General features: G+C 33.0%; 1 protein-coding gene across 6 annotated transcripts in view; it reads left to right on the top strand.

The window, feature by feature from the left end:
* The window catches only part of LOC106101320, a 96,580-nt gene that overhangs the window by 64,409 nt on the left and 8,451 nt on the right, over positions 1-23,720 (top strand). For 3 of the 6 annotated variants that reach the window (XM_013280510.1, XM_013280529.1, XM_013280503.1), the window contains 3 exons: positions 6,023-6,040; positions 20,051-20,230; positions 23,618-23,687. In XM_013280510.1, the coding sequence (XP_013135964.1) occupies positions 6,023-6,040; positions 20,051-20,230; positions 23,618-23,687 (268 nt within the window). The remainder of the gene's footprint in view (positions 1-6,022; positions 6,041-20,050; positions 20,231-23,617; positions 23,688-23,720) is intronic. The other 3 variants (XM_013280522.1, XM_013280535.1, XM_013280516.1) reach the window with 1 other exon arrangement.

Raw genomic sequence — 23,720 nt, 5'->3', positions numbered from 1 at the left:
GAAAATATAGAAAAATGTTGCCACAGATTAAATTTTACATCTAATAGGGTGTGATTCAGTTTTTCTTATCTGTCCTTATCGTGATGTAAAGTTTACATAACATAGTATATTGAGATTGGCGCGACCACAGATAACGCTTATCTTTGTCCTGCTTTTGGACTTTTTACCCTGAATAGTATATGGATGTCGTTTTTGGGTGACAACTGCATTCCATTAAACAGACTTCGTTTTTTTATAATATTAAAGGTACAAAAAGAAACAATTGTTATAATTTTAAAACTTCATTTTATATTTTCAGTAAACTCAACAATCCGTAAAATTACTCTGTAGCAAAAGAAACAACTTCAAGTGTAAGTTTTTGGCGCATGTAATAACTTTCTTTCAAAAAATAATTTAACAATGGAGGTAAAAGCGGAAAAGAGTATACTTTCCCGCTTCTTTTACCTTTACATTCGCGTTTCGCGCCAAAAAATATATGAGTAGGTAAAGCGGGGGCGGCCATGTTGTCGGATTGTGACGACATTCCTACCTACATAATGTGCGTGGCGTGTTGAATAAAAATTTAGGTCACTCTCGCCACGGCCCCGATCCATTGAGAGCGGCGATCGAGTGCGTTGCCGTTTGATACAATTGTAAATAAATACACGTGTTTGTCACGCTTTCCTGCGAGCGAAAACAATTGAAAAGTTTTAAGGACTAACCTCAAATTTTAACAGAATTAACACGTGGTAACCTTCATATTTAGAAGCCATTTTGTCTCGCCTTTTTGTAACCGATGTTAATCGTTTTATCTAGAAACATTTTATTTCTCGTAAATGAATAAACTTCGGCGTCACAGAATCTAAAATGACTCTCAAATCTTTATTATCTCATAAATTCAATAATTTCCTACAGTATCGTGTATTGATTATAACATAAATATTTATACATTAGTTAATTGACACTAACTACAAAGTAAATAATAGATTGTTAATGAAATTGTTTAATGTAAGCATTGTATTACGATTTACAAATATTCAATTTGTGACAGCGGCATTCATTATGTACTTAACAATATGAATATTCGATAATATATGATTTGGTAAATTGTGACGAAGGAATGACAAAGCAATTTCTTTTTCTTAATAATATTATAAATGCGAAAGTTTGTATCGATCTCTATGAAATTTCCACTGTTTACGGGAGACATGTAATCTCCAACACTTACTGTAATTTACTGCCGCAGTATTCGGAGGGATCTTCTCAGTGTAGAATAAGTTAATAGAGTTAACACCGAGGAGCTTTTTAAGTAAATGTTAAAGAACTGGCAGTTATTTAAAAAAAATGATCAGATTGTAAGTTTCCTTTGTATTTTTTCATTCCGTTTGATGCACAATAACGAATATTGTAGTATATATGTACATTTTGCATCTAGACATTTTTAATCAAAACCCGTTAATGAAAGCCGTCCGTCTGTCCCGACTACTGGATGCCGGCGGCCGACGGCGGAAAAAAGTGAAAATCAATGAACGCATGCCAATTGAAAGTTACTCCCGGACCGACGAAATTATACCCCTACCTGTGTTGCATTCTCACCTATTTGAACAAACTGATAGGGGTAAAACAAAACAGAGCCGGATGATGCACGAATTTAATTAATTTCTCGATACAAGTTTTGTAATTAAATTAAAATACTGCATTTACCTTAAAAAGAACCTCTCTAAAATGTTGTAATTTCATAAGAAAGGATTGTATGATGTATTTCTATATTGTCTTGTTAATTATAATGATTATGGCTTCCAAATTCTTAGTATATTATCCGTTTAGGATACGAAAATTTTATCCTTTAACAAGAAAAGCATTCATGTTATAAAAACTGCAATTAATGAATCAAAAGAGAATTTATGTCTCAAAATATGACAGTATTTTTAAATTACTCGACTTCATATGAGTAAAAAAACGATATATTTAGTGGTGTGGTGTGCAGACGTAAAGCAGCCGCCGCCATTATGACTGCGGAGCTTTTACGTCGCGACGTAAATTTTAATTCTGTCCGTTTTCACGGTGCCCGTAATTGACTTTACGAGTCATATCAAATGCAATTAACCATTCTACCTGCTCCTGTTACGCGCAACTACTCACGAAGGGATAACTGCTGTATATATTTGTGGCTTAAAAAAATACTAGAACACGACTAACTGATGGCCGTGTACGTGCAAAAAGCTCTTTTGCTCTATTTGCACGCTACCTTAATAATGTCAATGTCAAAATGAAAAATACGTTACCGTAAAACCATATTTCTAGTCAACTATGGATATCCAGGGACGTAATGGTGCTTATTTAATATGAAAAATGTTTTTAATTGGAATAATCATATCCGTCGCATCGAAAAGTATTGTCTATGCTCACAAATTTTAAGATGATGACCAAATTTAATTGCAGTCCTTGGCATGCATTTGTGTGTTGAGTCTTAAAAATGTTGTTTCTCTAGTAACAAGTTTTAACAATATGTCAATGAACTCGCTTGTTCCAAATCAAATGCTTGACCCAAAGTTTGTTTACAAACAAGTCAGAACACCGAAGTGGCAGCCTATTCATGGGCAGCTCACATTTCCCGAGCCCCCGGGACCGCGCGCAAGATTCCGCACTCCGGTTAGCCTTGAACTTGGGCCGCCACGCTACGTTCACCAACTCACTAATATTTTGCAGGACTACGTTAAATTGAAAAATGTTAAAGAACTTCTCTTTAACTAAATTAAAATCTACCTACATGTGCTTATTAGATATGCAGAGATAGTTAATTTCCTTAGTAGCCACAAATCGTGTGCAGTTATATTCTTTATAAAAGACATGCTCCAGTTCCAGCCAGTCTTAAGTCATCGGTTCAAGAATTTTCGTATTATACCTTGATTGAATTAAAATATCTGTTACCATTGCAATTAAGAAACTACCTAGAACTTCTTTCCTAGGAATTACTTAACTATTGTCACCCTACACCCGCAGCGAGCCGCTTACTCGGCGTTGCGGCGGCAAATCGCACTCGACAGGGGATCACTTTGTCACCAGACCTTACTCAAGCCAGCCGCAGTTGATTGTACTCTTTATTTTTTCAATGAGGTCATAATAGAGTTAAAAAATAGACGTAATGGTCAACTTTTAACTAATTATGTCATACATTACATAATCGTATGCACACACCCGCGAAAGAAGTTCATATGAAACGAGCAGATGAGTCTAGATGTCTATCTGTTTAGACCTTGAAAACAACAACAATTCTGTTGAAAAAATGCAATTTGTAATTCATGGAATGCGAAATAAACAACCTAGATTCGTGCTCTACCATGACCGTAACACGGTAAACACGGATAAAGAAATAGAAATGCGTGAACTTGCCCTTTCGGAAGCGCACGTGCTTTCAAAGAAGCCGCAGCCCGGGCCAAAGCCGGGTGAAACATATCCGGCCGCAGGGAGCCGCAGACGCGCGCCAGACGACCTCCGATGTAAACTGAATAGATGTGGCACATAATTTATAAATGTAATTTCTACTATTACCGAACATGTGTTAAGATTTTGATTACGAACACGTCTCAATTACAAATAATGAAATACCAAATCTAACATAAACTAGTACAGTAATGATCATAAGTAAATACTTTACTTGATAATTGATGTTAGGAACAAAACAAATAATGCACGAGTAACTTTTGAAATACTAGAATGCACTTTATTACAATTGTGTGCTTATTTAGTTGAAGCTAATTCTAGAACATGGCGCATCTAGAAGCGATGTGTCTTCGTTTTGATATGCGATCAGAGTAAACGGTGATAAACAGCTTTGATAGTGGTGGCACGCCGCCCGCCCGGCTGCCGGCTGCCGGCTCATAGCGACACGTGTTTTGTCGATATCCCCGACAGGGCGCGCGCTGTACGCCTGTCACACGCCCTCGACTACATGTCGGCTTGTGAAATGCCTTTGCTTGTGAATTGACTTCAAAGATTTTATTATTTTAACAGCTTTTTAAATTTCCGCAAGCAAATCCGATAAAAGCTTACTAGTAATATGTTTCAATTAGTTTAACTTCTTGTAACAAATAAAGAAATTATTTTATACTAAAACGAAATAACAACTATTTAGTTTTATGAAATCGCTTTTTGTTAGATCGTAACTGACCTGCCCTACACGTAACAAGCGATTACTCTAAGGTCGGATAAGATTTCTTAACTTGGCGGCAAAGTCCGGGTCACTTAACCCGGGCGGGAGCGATGACCCTTGACCCTTTAGGCTTGACAGACATCTTCACAATCCCAATGCCTATCGTTATTTTTCACATCACTGGCAACAAGAAGGCTAAAGGTGTTTAAAAATTCGCATTCATACGTTTCAACGCTTCCCATAGAATCTATTAATATCTGTGTCTATGAGAAAACCGATTTATCTGGCATAGACAAATGGTTCTTTCCTCACTTGTGACTCTCGACCTATGACACTCATACACCCCTAACCCTCTTTTATATCCGGATATGTCGGGTCGCTCATCCGGATGCCGACGGGTGACTATCCGTCAAATAAACTGTCGAAGCTTGTCGGTTGACGGAGCTTTATCGACTGAACTATTGTTTGATGATTTGTCGTATAAAAGCTTTTAGACATTTTGTTATTTTCAATGACATACGATGACTCTACTTCATTTCATCCTTAAATTTTATATTCATACTTGGTTACACAAAAATATGCGAAACCATTGAAACTTTGTTTCGAAAATATTACAGCTAAATTCTTTAATATTTCGTTATCAAATGTGACACAAAAAAAACAACATAAAATGTTACACATCGATAAAAACGGTTACTTTACATCGCAACGATATTATAATTATTTTCTTTCAAAATTCATGATTTAACCTGGCTTTAAATACAAAGTAAAACTTATTTTTATACAAAAAGTTAATTATGTAACTTAAAAAGCTTCTTTAATAAAATACCGGCAAGTATCGTATTTTCCCAACCTTGTAAAGTAGCATGAATAAATGAGTTCCCAAACAACGTTTGAACCCAAGTGATAAAATGACGGCAACTGATGAACTCAGGCAAAGTTTTAAATGACGTGCAAGTAACAAGTTATGTCGAATTTTAGAAAGTTAAGCTTGACAATGGACGTTATTTCTGTGATAATATTCAGCTGTTTAGAAATTTGTTTAGAAAACATAGCGTCTACTCTAACTACTCTACTCTACATCTTTATGTTTCCGTGTCCCATCAAATTGTACATTGTCTGATAACAATCCAACGTGTGAAATATGTGATGGAAATATCGGATGTTACCTTATCTGACAGTGACGTTATTTTTCAGCTATTTAAGCCTCTATCAGCCAGTGGAACAGGCCCTTAGTTTCTTATATTTAAGTGTGATTTAAAAAAGTTGTACAGTAAATCCAACTCCTCTGACACAAAAGACGAAGCATTTAACTATACCATCGATCTATTTGTTATTCTTTTGAACTTTAGATATTTTCACTTTGCATATTATGCTTTGTTCGAAAAAGTTTCTAAATGTCAAAAGAAACCGGGTTACAGAGTGGGCTGGGTAATTTTAACTCTATGGTTATAGAGATAAGGTTTCTATTACATTGAAACTGTACACCAAGGCAATGATCGCCGAGATTTCTACCTCACTAATTGTTTAAATTGCTTCAGCAATGTTTTAACTTTTAGTTTAATTTTATTAAATTACTATTTAGTTGTTTTATATAAACAATAATATTAATAACAACGTATATTCCGGTTTAAGCAATTTTTTATTTTTAAAATTACAGCATTGAGTTTTCGACGTTTAATGAAGATTTTTAGAAATATGTTTTAGTGTGTTTGACGTCTCTGATAAAATGATCTGCGTGACCTTTACAAGTTTGTCAAATTTTAAGTAGTAACCTTAAAACTTGACCTAAATAGCAGCATTGACTTGTAACAATGGATTTGTCTGTGTGAATATTCCATTGTAAGCGTTATTGTACAAAACCACTAATATGTTTCTAATTGTTTACAGGTCTTGCAAGACATCAAGGTAAATATTGTCATGCATCCTTGTCTAACGTAGCATCTTTATTTTTTATTTCATTTGCACTTTTTGCACCATTTGTTACATTTCATATTATCGATGACTTAATGAAATTGACTTCACTGCCTTTCAAAAAGCCTAGCCTAGTCTTTATTTTGCTTTTTTTAATATAACCTTGCAATTCTTTACCTAAATGCTGTTTTGTATTTAGTTTTATTAACTGAATTATTAATTGTAGTAGAACTACTAGTAATAATAATATTAATTATTAACAAAAGCACAGAAAATATCACAAGATGATACGACCGTAGCTGTCAATAGACAGTCTGACAAGAATCTTGTGGCAATTTTAATTTGACTTATGACTTATAACCATTGGGTCAAATAATTTTGTCGAACTACACTTGTAAAAGGTATAAAAACAGCACTGTTATCACTGTATCTATTATTTATTGGTTATTTCTAGCACAAATAGTAATCTTGATTATACAATAGTTATTTTGTATAACAAGCAATAACAAAACGGGCGCCTCACTACAAGACTGCTTTCTCTTGACTGAATAGAGTTGACTTTTTAAACATCTTCAAGTTTTAGTAAAAATATCATTTTTAATACAAGTATTTTAACTTCACTACAGTTTTTACGCCTGACTTGTGTAATTATACCTTGTATTTAAACCTTTTTAGTAATCTTTTGTAACGTTATTTCATTGAAAGTTTCATAAAATTGGAACTAAAATAAACTTCTTATTATTTGAATATTGAAAGTATTAAAAAAAACAAATGTTTAATGAAAATTAAGCAGAATTTCAAGCAAAGCAACTATGGAACTGGGTCAAAATTAGCTAACAAGATTTCAACCCTAGCTAACTAACGAACTAACAAGGGAAGTCGTACGAGTGCTTGAAAAAATATTAACCAACCGTTTGATGATTACAATTCAGTTCAGCGCATGTTTAATGTTCCGTTTGCTTTTTATCTTTTATATGATTTATCATAGATATCAATTTTGTAGTCGCAGGTAACAACGTTACATATAACGGTAAGTGGACAACTCAAAACATCGAATAGACATAATATGTCTATGATGAAGAAGCCGTAAAGATTTTTTTTGAATAGTCTTGCATCGCTTATGCAACGTCGGGAAAGGCTTTAATGAATTACGATTACAAAATATTGCTTTCGTTGATGTCACTGAAAAGGACTCTACTGTTTATTTTTTGGTGGACAAATATTAGACTAATTTAGTCTTAAAAAATGATGACCGGAAGGGATTCTACACGACGCTTACTTCATTGCATTTTAGCTTCTAATTTTTTAACATATGAATTCGAATTTGCAAAATTCTTGAAATTCGAATTTCGAATGTTGTAATTCAACGAGCGTTTTGTCTTTTCCTTAGCAGTTTTCTTGTGAGCTCTTTGACCTTATCGTTGTTCTTTAATATTTCAATATACTTGTCTATTTTACAATGTATAAGACACATCACATCCGCGAAGGTTCGATACGAGGGAGCAGCGCCGTGGGGGAAAAGGGGGGCGATGGAGGCTATAGGGTGGGGGGGCGGTCGATGGGTCGTCGACCCCGGCTGTATTTCGATGCCACCCCGCTCCGCCTTTCAGTTTATTTATTAAAATTTCGCCGGCACTCGCCAACATAAACAGTCATTATGACAAATTTATTAAAACAATGACGGAATTAATTAATTATAGAGGATGTTTTGTCCACTAGTAACGGATTAGGAAAGGGGGCTGTCAGGACCTTGTACTTTATATAAAACTAGCTTTTGCCCGCGACTCCGTCCGCGTGGAAATAAAAAACTAAAGTTAGTAGCCTACGTGTTCTTCCAGACTAACCTCTACGTATGGCATTTGCATCGAGATCTGGTCACCCGTTTAGGCTAGGAAATCTTATAAACTTTCGCATTTATAATATTAGTAAAATTGGTACAGGGAATTTAAAATGTGTCAGTGCTTATGTTTCCTCTAGTGCTGTCAATTTTTATGTTGTTGTTGACCTAAAACAAAAAGTTATATCATTATCTCAAGCCTTGTCCCCACTCCATGTAGAATCGGAACAATTGTTACCCCATAGTCATTATTCTTGTTAGAAATTAAATATTACTTCTTTCATGCATGCATGTGTCAAATAGTGAGGTGTGTATGGATTGCCTCGATTTAAATGTATCGCAGTTTACGATGCGAAGATCGTAAGTCCTTGTACTCGCTGGACCGTACCTGATTTTACTTGATTAATTAAAATTCCACTAAGTTTGAGGAATTTTAACAAACCTTTCTCTTTTGTAATTACTTTTAACTCACGCGTCTTTTTTTATAAATGTCGTTTTAAATGACATATTTTAGTAGTTTGTTTATTTAGCCGACATAGTTTTTACTCTCAAACAACGTGACTACAAGTGATTATTGGTGTAACAAAAACGCAGTTTGCATAAAAAAAACCTAAAAATCGAATTGAAATCAAACGTTGGCAACAGCTCAAATAAAGAAACTATTTTAGGAATAAACACGTATCAAGACGCGTAGTTCTATCGACTGTTTTTCGTTAAAATCAATCGATAAACGAATGTCTAGATATCTTTATTAAGTTACATACAATTTTTTTAATTAAGAAACTAGAAATTAAATCAATTAACTATAAATAAAAAAAAATAACTTCAAAATCTCCTATGTATGATTTTAAATACTTGTTAATATTTGCACATATAATAATTAATTCTACAAACCGAACCAAAATGTGATAAAAACTTTGTACAACGGGCTACGGCTATACCCGACCGACTCATAACTGTATATAATAATCACTATTCCATAATTCAACTGCGTAAAGTCCATTTTTGTTGTGTTTTTGACACCATTTCTTTCTCTATCCAACGCATAGAGCTGTCGCGTTTACATTAAAGGGTTGCCAAGACGTCTATTTCAGGCATACTATTGATAAAACATACATCATATAGCAGGAATCAACTTATGTGCACTTTTAAATAACATAACATGTAAAATTATGGCATACATTTTTTGGTTGACTACTACATATTAATTTTCACGGGATTTTCCTTAATTACTCGTTATGGAAGTCCATAAAAGATTTACGACATCAGGCAGGCGTATAGTTTGTAATCCAAAAGTCTTTTTGCTGATTTAATTACAAAATGCCACCATAACATCTCATAAATCGACATGCAATTGACCTCTTCTCACAATATTTTCGGTTAATCTTGCAACCCTGCCACAACAATCGACATCTATTTACAAAACATTTAGTGCGACGTTGCCGCACTGTGCGCGGGCGCAGCGCGTCGCACTCTCCCTCCTTATCTACACGTCTCTCTCTAAACAAGGCGCTCACCAGTTACCCCACCATATTAAGATACGCATAACAATGCTAGATGTATAGTGTCTTTACACGGTTATTGTTTTTGGCAAGTTTAATGACCTTTTAAAAATTAGGCATTGACATTAGACGTCCTACTATTACTGTTCTGCAAGCGACATGACTCGATAGAGCCAGAAGGTTCCGGAATTGACTACTGAATACAATTATGACCATAACTATGGTAAATATTAAAAGACATTACTGATTTAAGAAGACAGGAATACGCTATTTACATCTTGAAACGACATTAGGAACTATTGAATCATTGATCTTTTCTCACAAATGTTTTTGACGAGTTCGTGAAAAGAAACAAACGAGCTGTGAAACAATGCCTATTTCATAATTGACAGAAACAGTTAATAATTGTGAGAAAAACTTTGACAAATAATAATTTGTACTTCAAACAGAGAATGTAGATTTGCTTCATTTTGTAGAGCTTTCGAGTTTAGCTCTATAAAAGCTTGGGAGCTTTACGCGTACTTTAAATACTAACAAAAAGGCTATGATGCGAGTTGTAAATACATGACACAATATTTACAGCCAGTTTCCTAGTTACGTTTAATCATTAGTTACTGTTTTTTACACAACTTGAGTTTTGTTCCTTTGAAATTTATTTTAACCTACCAATTACGAATCACTAGGTAATGACAACATAAATAGAAACTTCAGTAAACCAGCATTAAAAGTTTGAAATAGGCTATTTCGAGGAATTATTACACGTACATATATCTATTATTTATCTACTCAAATATTATTTGAAATGACGCACAATGTTTGGATATCGATGGAGGATGTTTTAGAAATATTGGAGCGAATTATTAGCAGTTGCCACTGTAACCAAATGTTATTTAATAAACATCGCTACTATTGTTACCGGACGATAACATAACAATAGAATGTACTAGATAATTAACAATTTAAATAACATACAACGTATTTTAAGGTTGTTTTTGGACGTTATAACCTTATTTGATTGTAGCTTTCGCCCTCGTCTCCGTCCGGTTGGAATTAAAAAATAACCAAAGTGAGTAGCCTATGTGTCTTTACAAACTATCCTCTATGACTATACCAAATTTCATCGAAATCCATTAAGCCGTTTAGGCAACAAACTCTAACAACCGTATAGGCAACATACTCCAACAAACATTCATCCATCCATCCATCTAAACTTTCGCATTTATAATTATTAGTATGAAGTAAGATGAACGAGAAGTTCCAAGCGTTTTCCTTTAATATGTTTAACTATTTGATTATGTGACACACTCTTTTTAACTAGTAATTTTATCCTAACATGTAGATAAGTAATATGGACATAATAGTATTTAAAATTATTTCCAAAACATAATAAGTTGTCTATACTCATTATGTTTCAAGTTGTGCAAGTACGAACATCAATACTTCCCCTTTAAATCGATACGTCCCGACGCAAAGTTTGCGAAACTTAAGCGGTTACAGCGCCCCTTAGGTGCAACTAGAGAATTAACCTGTTTGTAATACCCTCCTATATTGAAATGCAAATTTTTAGAAAAAAAATACTTTAAAATCTGAAAAAGGTTAAGTAAAATATAACTGTGAACGTCGTTGGATTATTTCGGGTTAGAAACATTTGAGAGCCATTAAAATAACTGCCAAAAATAAGTGCAATAAAAATGTTTGCACATTTGTGTTAACCGATCAATGACTTGTCACATCTGTGCAACATGTCATTACAACTTGTCATTGCGTGTTCGCTAAGGTTACGATGACATTCACAATCAGAGCTAAAATAGATGCAATTTTTATTAGCTCTTTCGAAACTCTATATGATGTGACAAAAGTTGAAGTGATTGTTATAAATGTTGTTATAACAATGCTAAATTATAACAATAAACAAAGCTTACTGGTCAAAAACACTTTTGAGCTCTTAAACCACGTAAGTTAGGTTTGTTATTTTGTTGGTAGTTAATTAAATCCTAAATATATCGCCTTTTACCTTTGTATCACCTCAATTTGCATTTAAATTTCTAATGATGTATGGTGTTGTTTTGTAATTTGTAATGGTGTAAAAGATTTTTTAAAGAGCATTACTAATAGAAATGTATATTTCTAACACTTTCATTGTTGATATTTAGAAGTTACATTTTAATTTAAAAGTATGATCGCATTCTTTAATAAATTTAATTAAAAAATTAAATAAAAACCTAAATCGATTATAAATCGATTCCATCTCAAAGATCTCGATTAGAGAACAGGCAGACCGGATGCAATCAATTCCTGTGCACAATAGATTTAAACTAGGAAGGTTGTGAGGTACAATCAACAACAATACACCAACCTTGTTCGTTGTTTAACTTTCCGATAACATAGTTTAAACTACCGTTAAACTATTTTGATGGTCACATCGCATACAAATTTCTATACTACTGTTAACGTAAGGAGTAATTTGTTAGGGCTTATACTAAAGAATAAACAGTTACCACAGCCCACATACAAATCATGAAAATAATCAATTAATTATTTACGCTGGGTTGCTGAAGTTTCAATTTATTTTAAAACTACCTAGTTATTCATTATTAAGTTAAAATAAATTTCAAGACGTAAAACTTAAGTTACGCAGTTCGGAAACGCATTTTATGAAGTTATAGAACTAAAAACACTAACAGTTTGACAGTGGTAGTGCCCGCTTTAACATCTTAGCACTGCAGGGCCGGCACGCCCGGTGTAATACCACGATCACACAGAAGACAGGCGTGAAATGGGAGCAATTCCGTGTTTCGTCTGATGAGTGTGGTGCCGGAGGCCTAATTTAAGTACCTTTCTCTTTACCACCCTTTTCTTATAAGAAGAGGTTGGGAAGAGGAAGTGGATTTGACGGCGGAGGAGATGCACAGGAAGGGGAAATATCCTCTTTATGTGCGTCTCCTCCTCCGTCGTATAAGGGTAGGCAACGCATCTGCAATTGCGGATGTCTATGGGCAGCGGTCGCTTCGCCATTTTGGCGGTTTCAGGCGGCCGCTTGCTCGTTTGCCACCTTATTTTATATAAAAAAAAACTAACGTATGGTTATAAGTAGCTGGGAAACCGGGTATTAGTCAATTGACATTGATGCTTAATTAATTAGACAAGCAGATTAACTCTTGTTTGTTCAATTTGTTTTGATTACATTCAGGTTGTAATATTCCGAATAATTGTCTAGTGCCAATTACCATAATATGTCTATACTGAGAGCTAATTTTATTTCCTATTGCTATAACAATGTGAGTCACGGACAATGCGAAATGTGAACGAGTACAGTTAAAAATTATTGCGCAGAACGAGGTGACGCGTTTATTTATGATTCATACACTAACATTTCCACTATTAGGTGTACTCGTATAGAAATACTTAAATAGTCCATCGATAAAAAATAAAAGTTGTAACAATTTTTATCCGGATTCAAATATTATTTGGTTTATTTCATATTTACAATTTTAACTACCATTCATCCACCACCAATATTGTTCCAAATATAACCTAAAATTTTACGCAATATTTTGAACAATAATAAAATTTAAACAAACGTACATTCAAAAAGTTGGTTAATAAGAGTTTTATTTACTCACCTGCTGTTACAAAAAATACAGTAGTAATAATTATATAATACAGTAGCCTAATCTTACTCATATTATTTATGGGAAACTTCAGATGGATGGATGTCTGTTAGTTTATCGTCTAAACAGCTTAACGGATCTCAATGTTATGTTGCATAGTTGAAGAGCGATCTGGAAAAACACATAGCCTACTTTAGTTATTTTTTTTTAATTTCGATAAAGTCGCGAGCGAAAGCCAGTTATTACATAAACTATATACTTTGAATAATATACTGTACGTACTTTCCTTATCACGTTATAATTTGTAAGTATAGATTGTAATTTCATTTTCCCTCGCAATTGTAAACAAGGCCGCGTTCAAATCGTTTTCCTGTTACGTTTTATGCTATTATTATAACAATGTATTGTTTGTTTTTAATCTGATATTAGACAGATTTCATTTAAACTGACTAATTTCAGTTCTCGGTATTTCCCTAGCCAACATGTAATAAAACTTTTAATATTACGTTGTTTTATGTTTAACGATTGTTAATAAAAAAACACGATTACAATCTTTTTATATTATAGTAAATGTGATACCTAAATTAAAATAGATTTTTTGATATGACAGATTTTTTTCTGACACCGAGCAAGCTTAGGTTTTAATATGTGTGAATTTTTCCGCAAAATTTACTCAAAGCTTGCATTCACATCTCGGAAAAATAACGTTAAAACTTACCGCAGTCAACATTTTATTTTATAGAGAAACAGGGACTGCCTGTAACACATGTTATTTTAATATTATTTACAACTGGCCAGTACAATAGTTGAAACGGAAAAAAGTTTTAAAACCATGAAGGTTTTATGTAAAATCGTAATAGTTAAGTTAGTTACGGTATACGGTTTGGATCCCCTTTAAGTAACAAGGGCATATGATCAAGGTTAGGATAAACAAATGTATTTGTTACTACGCGGTAAAGATCCGCGTAGTAACAAATACATTTAAACAGTCCGTGTCTTGTACAAGAAAGTACTCCCGCCTAGTGCAGGAATATCACGGGCCAACGTGGCTCAACACGTGTTTTACTCCATGCCTATACTGTAGTAATCCGGCAACGCACACTTCTGTAACATATTTGTGACACACATGTGTGCGTAAGCTCGTTTAGTCAATGCGAACGATCGAACATTTTCATGTTCGGAAAGCGAACACATAAAGGTGTTTTTGCAACGTTTGGCAGAACTTATTGGTAGTCGACATTAAGAAATATTTAATTGATTTAAAGTATAATAAGAAAATGTAAGGCATCCTTTAAATGCTAGTCATTATCACACAAAATTTTATTACAGCAAAATGTCGCACATAATGCAGAGTCGACGAGTACAGTAAAAGAAAGAAAAGAATGCAAAATGTATGTTGTAATATGATCAATGTAATCGTGTTTTTTCAAAGTAAACAAAAATGAATAACACGTAAACACAAGTATTTAACTTTTATGCAAACATTTTAAAAGCTTACAAATCTTAATAGTCACTTTTCCGTAGGCTCTCGTAATAAAATAACCAGCAATAAGCCAGCAAACTTTCAAACTAAAAGTAGCGATTCTTCACGAACATTTGTTCGCCGTAACTAAACGTTCCTTGGCCAAGCGAGATGAGTTGTGTAACGCGACGTATCCACGCTGCCACAGATAGAGTCGGCAGCTCTCCGCAGACTTACTACTGTTCGTATAATTTTACAAGTTCATTCATAAGGTGAGCATTACGTAGCTGTTTTGTAATTTAATATGTATAGCATTACAGTAAATAAAAAACTTAAGAATTAACAGTTAATTTTTAATCAATTAATTTATGAATATAACCCACATTGGTACAAGAAAATAAAGTTTCAAATATTTCGCACGTTTTTAAAGTATTTATTTAAAACCCTGTGTGTTACGTTTGTTTATACGATATTGGACTACTGTTTACATAAAAGTAGAAAAATAAAATTTTTAAACAAAACAAAAGCTACTGAAACCATAAATTTTCCCGCGAAATCAGCGTTTCCCGACCATTTTAAATCGGGCTCGCGGAAAAACGAATAATATTTTTGTAACGACGCCCGTTTATTGCCGCGTTCACAATTTCGCCAAAAATATTGCTAACCAAGACAATGTTACATGTACCTCCAGTTTTATTGTTACATTACGTAAATCAACGCTATTTGTGTTAAAAAAATGTTTGAGATTCTTTTGTTTTAGTAACAAAAAGGACGTATTTTTTAATATCATTTATATGATTACACAATTGAAGTATTAATTTTCACCAAAAGAGTATGTATAGCTTTGTAGGTAAAAGTCTTTGAAGTTCCTAGAAATGTCAAAAGAATCGTACAAATATCTACTGATTAAAAACATGCAAGTCAGTTTTTTTACGTAAAGAATGATTATGGTAAAACGATATCTATTAAACACAATTGATGTTTAAGCACTTTAACTACAAAACTATAAAACATTTGGTTATTCTACACCTTTCCTATCCTGCTTCGTCACGGTCATTGGGTCTATTCTTCGCCCGAAATTCACCGTCATGTAACGTGAAAAATATCCTTGAAGTTAAATTTATCGTGTCCCATTTAACGGGGCCGCACCATGGTGGGTAATTAATTATTTTAGACAAGCAACCCGTCGCATGACGCCCGATAAACCTTATCTAATTAGAACACATCGTACCTTTAAATGTCTGTGAATCATTTCCATCGTAAACAACTGAACTGGCCAATAGTCAATCAACAAAACGATCGAAGTCACAATTATAATTTTATGACAACTAACTATTCCCGTGCGACTTCATCCGCATAAAATTATGAAAATTTTATTTCGTTGTTTACAAGTGTCATATTATCAATTGCAAATGTCTTGCTTCCTTGATGTGTGCAGCAACTTATGGTCTCTTTCCCACATTAGGGTTTTTATCCAAAATATTTACCCCCTAAACTTAATGGCGTGAAAATATATAGCCTGAAGCGTGACGTAATTGCAGGCCTGTTTATTAAAAAAAGAACTATTCAAAAATATGGTGTAATAGCTGACATCTTAGGCAACAAAGAAGTGTGTGTTTACGCTTTATTATAACAGTATAGATGACCAAATTCATTTCAAGAATAGTCACATATCAGTCAATACAATAAAATAATAAAAGCGACATAGAGAACAAAAATTGAAAGCCTTTTGGTGTTACTGTTGTAGAATTTTTATAGCTCTTATCTGTTGTTCTCAGAATATATCAAAGTATATTAAATAAAGTTCATTGGTTTAGAAATGCATCGGAGTAAAACTCTATCAGATCTCTTTATAAAATGAAACTCCCTAATACTAGCCATATATAAAAGAGTTAAAACATAGCTGTATCTGTAGCTGTAGCTAAAGTATTTATTTTTTAAACTAGTTGTCGCGAATCAGTTCGCGTGGAATTAAAAAAACTAAATTAGTAGCCTATGTGTTCTTCCATACTATGTTCTACATCTATGGAAAATCAGCCAGGTCTGTGCATCTATTTCGTAAATCAATGCAAACATCCATCCATCTAAGCTTTTGCATTTATAATATTAGTTATATTATTTCGTAACGAATCATGAGTTTGTATATCAAAAAGAACATAATCTGTATGAATCTAATAGGTTATTTGTAAAAACTTGATGGATTTGTTAGCATTCTTTCGTCGCGGTAACAGGAAATTATTTAAATATTATCAAATCAATCCGTGTGTTGGAATCTTTTGCTATAATAATATCGTACTAACCTAGCTTCGGTGTAAAGGATATTTGAAAAGTAGAGTCAAATTGTTTTCTTCGTTTTTTTTTTAATAAATCAATGCAGAATTATATGTTTGTTTGCTTGCTTTTAATTTCAATTTTACAGTGTTTATATTTAGAACATGAGTTGTTATCGGACGTAGTAAAAAAATGTTTTTTTTTTTACTTTGAGCATAAAATTCAAAAACTTATTACTGGTATTTCTATCCTATTAATACGTAACCGTAAAACACTTTTTTCTTTTAAAATACTGATATTAATCGTATAATGTCAAAATGTATAAAACAGTCTGCATTGTATCTAAGATTTATGAAGTTTAAAAAACTATAATTTCTGCTAGACACAAGCGGGCTCATTATTTATGTGGCAACATTTCTCTCCATCATTATACATTTGTTTATTCACTGTTTTATTTTAAAGTACGTGTATTCCCGACGAACAATAAATACCTATCGTGTGAGACTGGCATTAACGTAGCCTGCAACTTGATTTTAATGTTAGTGTATTATTAAAATTTGTTAGTATGGTTCAACTACAATTTTATGAAAGTAAATTATACATTAATTACTCCAAAACACACATCAAACATTTTTAAGAACTATTAGGAACAATAGCTAAGATGATTTTTGGCCCGTTAAGATTAGTACTATCAATCTTCGAACTTCGAACCTTTGTCTCTAAGAGGGCTTATTGTGAATATTCGGTAAAAAGTTTTCGTAACGTAATCGAAAAAAAACAGATTTTTGCGGCGTCCCTACCTAGCGTAAAGTACAAAAAATTGTCGATGAACCGACGTTACAAATACTTTATCGCAACCGTAACGCAAATATTGGCATTACACCCTCAGATAATCTGTATTAAACGTGCCAACATTTCTCGTAAAGCCACAGCTTTTATAGCACATTATAATGTAAACTTCGACAAACAATACGAGCTAACGTAAATCAAATTGAAATACGCCGGCTACATATCATAAGCGAAAGCAAACAACGAGACTTGCAGATCTTGCACCAAATTAATTCGTAAGTCACACAAAATTAACGATTTATACGTTTTGATTTTGAGCCAGAAAGATCAAAGATACGGTGACCTTGCGCCGAGTGCGATGCCATTATAAACAATACCTAATTATATATTCTGATGGAGATTCATATCTATTGCTATTCGAAAGGAAACGTAAAGGTTAATTTAGAATGGTTGCGGACTTTCGGAAGGTCGAAATGGATGAATTTATTTGCATAAAAACCAAATTATTATTTCAGCTCCAATTTAATTTCAAAGGTATATAAATTTAATTTTTAATTCCGGTCGATTTTAATATTCCATCCGATCTTATAAGATTTCAAATGTAAATCAAAATTTCAATAAGAATAGGTAATTAGATAGTAACGTAAAAATTCCCTTGACTATGACGCAAATTTACGTCCACCTTGACGCTTGTTTGTATAGTTTATACTAGAAATACCGATAAACTACGTTTGAACACCCGTCCAGAATAAACTGGACCTGTGACGTCAAACTAGATAACACTGATAAATGCGATTGTTCTTTATCCGGTACTATTAGACTATATTTTTGTATGCTTCTTATATTATGCGAATTATAATGTAGTAATGTGAATTCATTGCTCTATAATTTTCTTGCATTCTCCCTCAATTCTTTGTTTCTTATTAAAATACTGAATTTACATTCCTTTTAAATATTTAATTAGGACATTCATCATACATTCTATACAAATTATCTTTAGACAATAAAAATTAAATGTAGGAGCGGTTGTACGAAGTTGGACAAAGGCGTGTGTACACAACAGCCAAGTTAGAGCGGCACAATAGCTCTTTTGTTTACGATTAATGGACGACCTTTGTAGAGGCCTGAATTTTGACTTATTGTTTTAAGTGAACGCGTGGGAGTGTGTACCCTCCTTGAGATGTTTTATACATCCAATTAAAATATTGCAATAAGAAAGTCGCCGCTGAATCTAGTTCAGTTTTGTATAAACTTTCTATATATTGCTAAGTGTAAATTGTATTATTTGACAACGTTATAAAGTCTTAGAACAAAAGTGTCTTGTTTGATCCAATGTTAAAAATAAGATAAAATACTGTATTTTTAGACAAAATTTGGTTTCAATAATCGAGTTATTATTATAATCAATGGCTTGATATTATTACAAATTATGGTTGTTATCTCTTTAATATAATAAATACAAAAAATGGATCTCCAAAGTACATTAAAAATACCTCAGTTTTCAACTATAAAAAGCTACCATTCACGATGTATATTTAACAACAATGAAGAAACAGAATGCGTATTGGAAATCGTTGAAGCAGCAAATATTTATCTCGCAGCTGCGTACCCGCAATAATACAAATATTAAGTTACGCACGCAATTTGTACTCATAATAGTTTTATAAATGGATTATAGGAAAGTTACCTGAGAAACCAATAACATAAAATTATTACCTTACAGTATTTTAATTATCTCTAAGAAAAATTACTGGTTTGTCGAAATTAAGTTTCTACTTTTATGTTAAAATAACATTATTTAAACCTATGTCCAAGTAATCGTTACTTAGAAGCAATACTTTCTTGTAATTTTCTTATAAAAGGTCTTATTTTAAACATAAATAACACTTACTAAGATGCATTTCCTGTAACAAACATTACAAGACACGCAATTTCGAAATTTCTATTATCAATTTCATAATTATAGGAGACGCGAACAAGGCTCATTTCATACTGGTCTCCTAATTTTCTTAATTCCCTCTAAGTCGTTTAATGGTTACTAAAACTGTCGCTTATATAAATGTTCATAGAAATACTTAAATTAAATATTAGTGAAATAGAAACAAAACTATACCATCTTATCAAATATATTATGTATATTTATTTAAATACATAATATAATATGTACGCTATGTATTCAAATCACTATCCGTGTTTACTGCACGCATGACGATTACAGCGCGCTTCCCGGTGAAGAACCTTGGCGGTGCCCTTGGGAGGTCTTTAATTTGTAACATACATGGCGGCCATGTTTAATTTTTAGTTTTTAACCTTGTTACACGACAGTTGATTATATGCATATGTTTACGTTTATTAGACATAGAACAGATTCGCGGAAAAACGTCTACTATTATGCACTAATTGAAGATAAAAAAAATCCGAATTAGAGCGTTCCTAATCTGGATGGCGAAAAATTTCATTATATTATCACAAATTCAATGTGACAGTTCCCTTTGTCATAGAGCATTTAACATGAGACATTGCTTGTTGCAGAGCTACCGAGGTCGCAAGCCTCTGGGAGGCGGCGTGGTCCCGGTGCCTGGTGTGCCCGGCCTCAGCCCCGGCGTGCCGGCGGCTGCATCCCCATCGCCCGCGCCGCACGCGCCTGCCGCGCCCAGCCCCGCTCCCGCAGCAACACCCGCCATGAAGCAAGACCATCCCAGCCAGCCAATGGTAAGTCGTCAACTCCATACATTTGATCTCTGTTATCTTCCTACAAAATTAGTGACAAGCAATCTATAGTCGATTTTGACCACCACTTTACTCAAAAACATTAATAATAATATAGCCATGATACGTTACGAATCTATAATATGGCCGTGGCAGTGTCCCGGACACGACCAAAACATCTAATTATATCGGTTTAAAAATATTTTAGTTTAGTTTGATCAATAATACAAGACAATTGTGAAGTTTTATTCATTTATATAAACTTAGAAATTATTAACTATTTACTTAAACCTAACCAAACAATTCACTTTGATGTAATTACTCAAAGAATAATTAAAAGATTAACCGATTAGCGCGGAATAAGAAGGTTAATAAGAATAAAGGATTATCTCGTAAGGAACTTAATCCGTTTAAGGCCCCTTGTTACCGTTTAATTTATGTTTATTGTTTTTATTACTTTGCTAGTTAAATTACGAAACAAAGCTTATAAATTTTATTAGGTAAATTAAGAAAGAAAATTCTTTAAAAATGCCTGCTTAAATTTACATTGAAAGCGTTTTGCTAAATGATACAATGTTGCCATTCGTGGTATCCTTCAAGTGCGTTGATGTAACAAATCATTTGCAGATGTTTATGAACGGATGTAATAATTTATTGTACGATAACCCAAAGGTCCCGACTGAGGTAACCATTGTCCACGTTATGTACTGTTTTGTAGTGAGTCATTTCGTGCGAGTTCTTTATAAGAGTTTTCAAAACATAAATCGAGTTGAAAACACCTGAAACTAAATTATCGCACAACTTAGTCTTGCTTTTATTTCTATAAGTGTAAATGAAGGTTTTTAGTTTGTAACTTGACAGTTGTTTTGGCTGCGAAACAATTGACAATCGCACAACCGTTGTGCGAGAGTTTAATCAAAGGCGCCCTCTCTTACTGTTCTTAAAAGTTTGCTAATTTTTCGATTGTAGATACATTAAGATAAAGAATACAATTTACAAAGATGTCTAAAAATAAAACATTTTAATAAAAACATGTTTTGTTTTTGCTTCAATCTGATAAGGAACTACATTAAATGTAAACCCGAAACCAGCTTTTAGGCTTTGGTTTTTTTTTTTATCTCCCGGCGCTAATTGTCACTCGCATAATATTAATAATCATTACTAACATTATTGTAATTTACTTATGTTAAAATGTTACATTTCTAACACACGTTTCAATCCTAAAGCAATTAAGTTTACAGCTTTCTCAATAGACGGCAAGTTAATTGAATTGATAATTAAATTCTCGTAGATAAATAAAACGCGACGTCTACTCTGAACTTGTTAAATTTATTTATCTTACCATATTACGTTGTTGCAGAATAAAATATCGTCAAGAGACGGTTTTCATAATTATAATGGAGTTTTCTCCGTTTAATTGTGTTTGTTTCTTAGCGGAATCAACTTTGATGCCGCGTAATTTGTTTCCTTACAAATTATAGCGTATTGTTGTTAACAAAATTATACCTATATCACTTTTAATAAAGGTCATTTTAAAATGTATCTTTCCTAAATTTTCACTGAAATAAATATTTTTTTACGACTCTCACAGTCAAACAATGAAACGAATTTATTTTGCAACCAACTTTGCTAAAACACATGAATGACGCTGACAATCTGACAGATGTCAAAAAAATAATGTAAGTAGGAGTTTAAGTAAGCATGGCCTTATCAATTAACTTAACACTAATATTAGGCTCTTAATCTCTTCAAATATATTACCTGGGATTCTATGGTGAATTAGATCATGTATTCCGCCCTATATTGTAAAAACTAAAATGTTTACATTAGGTTTTAACAAAATGCTAAAGTAATTAATGTTGGTCACACAGAATGAACGAAGTTTCCTAGTTTTTTTGCTGCAACGTCCAACTTGGGCCATTCCCGCTTCGCTTTAAGAATTTATAGTTCCCTGATTGTCGCTACGACCCATTTATTTCATTTTGCGAAACATTACCTACAAATAAATTTAAATTTATACATGTTTATTATCCCAAAGGCTTAAAAGACTAAAGATTTAATTCGTATAAAGATCTTATCTGATTACTTCCTTTTCCTAACAATAAATTTAAGGAAATAAATACAAAAAAGGGAAAGCAAAAATTAAACTTTATGATTAATGAGTAATTGTTATCAAATTTAAGAATCGATTAGATATTTTTGGCATTCAAGAGGAAAAAGTCGTTGCTTGATACGGACGTATATTGTAAACATTTGTAACAAAACACCCGATAAACAAAACATTTGTAATTAAGTACACGTAGATAAATAATAAAGTAATTTACGAGATGTGTATAAGTTTTAATTACAAGCTCGCGTCGCTCCTAATGAAATTTCACCGGAGCTGTAATGTCTCGTTTCACGCACAAATTAAAATTAAATCCTTAAAATGTTTCAATGAAAACGCCTTCTAATGTGAAAAGAAAATAAATATTTAAAGCTTTTAAACACCTTTTCCACTTGTAATGCATTGTACTAGCATTAAACATGACAGATAAGGTTTTTTAACTTCTCAACTTATTATTATAAATTAATTTTAGAACCCTCAAATGTCGGTATTGGGATTATGTTTAAAGTTTCAATTGAAACTTAATTTCGGAAGTCGAAGTTTTCTCTTATAGCATTTTATGCCACACACGTAAACTTCACATTTTAATTTTTCATCCCTTGAATAAATATAAAAAAAAACTCATACCTGCTTTTTAGGTCGAAACTTGAAACCCTCATATTTGTTGAGAGTTTATTTTTAATTACATCGTCTTTGAAAACACTCTTTTAAGTTTCATAAGCAGGTATTAATTTGAACAGCGAGACCTTCAGAATGTTAAAAGAATGTTGAATTTTTCAGATAAACTGAATTTAATAAATAAAATTCAAAGGCAACAATGCGGAAAGATGCGGTATTGAATTAAGTAACCTTGAAAATATTTTAATTAAAGTATTTACACCTAACATTGAAGCTCGGTTTCGTAGTTTTTAAGAATGTTACCAAAGAGTTATTTTTGGCGTTTTTTTTCGAGCGGAAAATGGATATTATCTGCCATGGAAAACAATATTTATAACTATATACTACGTTACCGACCTCGGGCAACGCGATAACTCCGCTCGCAGCCACGTTGCGGAGAATGACTTCTAGATAACAAAACATCGTCACTCTCAGAGTTAACACCTACTAATTATTTTACGACCGACATTGAAGTGTTACGACTTGTTTAACTATTTTAATGGCTCAATAGAGGTCGCATTAGTCATACAATTTAGAGTTTAACTTAGAAAACTAATATAAGAATACACTTACCTACATAAAATCCGAATCTTAATTGTTTATAGTTTGTTTTGTTATCGTTTCAGGCTCCGATGCCATTTTACGCCGGGGATCCCAACAGATTCCCAACAACGTGGCAAACAGATCCATCACAAGGTATAACATAATATTCTTCGTTTTTATAGAAAT

The sequence above is a fragment of the Papilio polytes genome, unplaced genomic scaffold, assembly GCF_000836215.1.
Source record: "Papilio polytes unplaced genomic scaffold, Ppol_1.0 DF824303.1, whole genome shotgun sequence".
Lineage (NCBI taxonomy): Eukaryota > Metazoa > Arthropoda > Insecta > Lepidoptera > Papilionidae > Papilio > Papilio polytes.
This window is presented reverse-complemented; position numbering and strand designations above follow the sequence as displayed.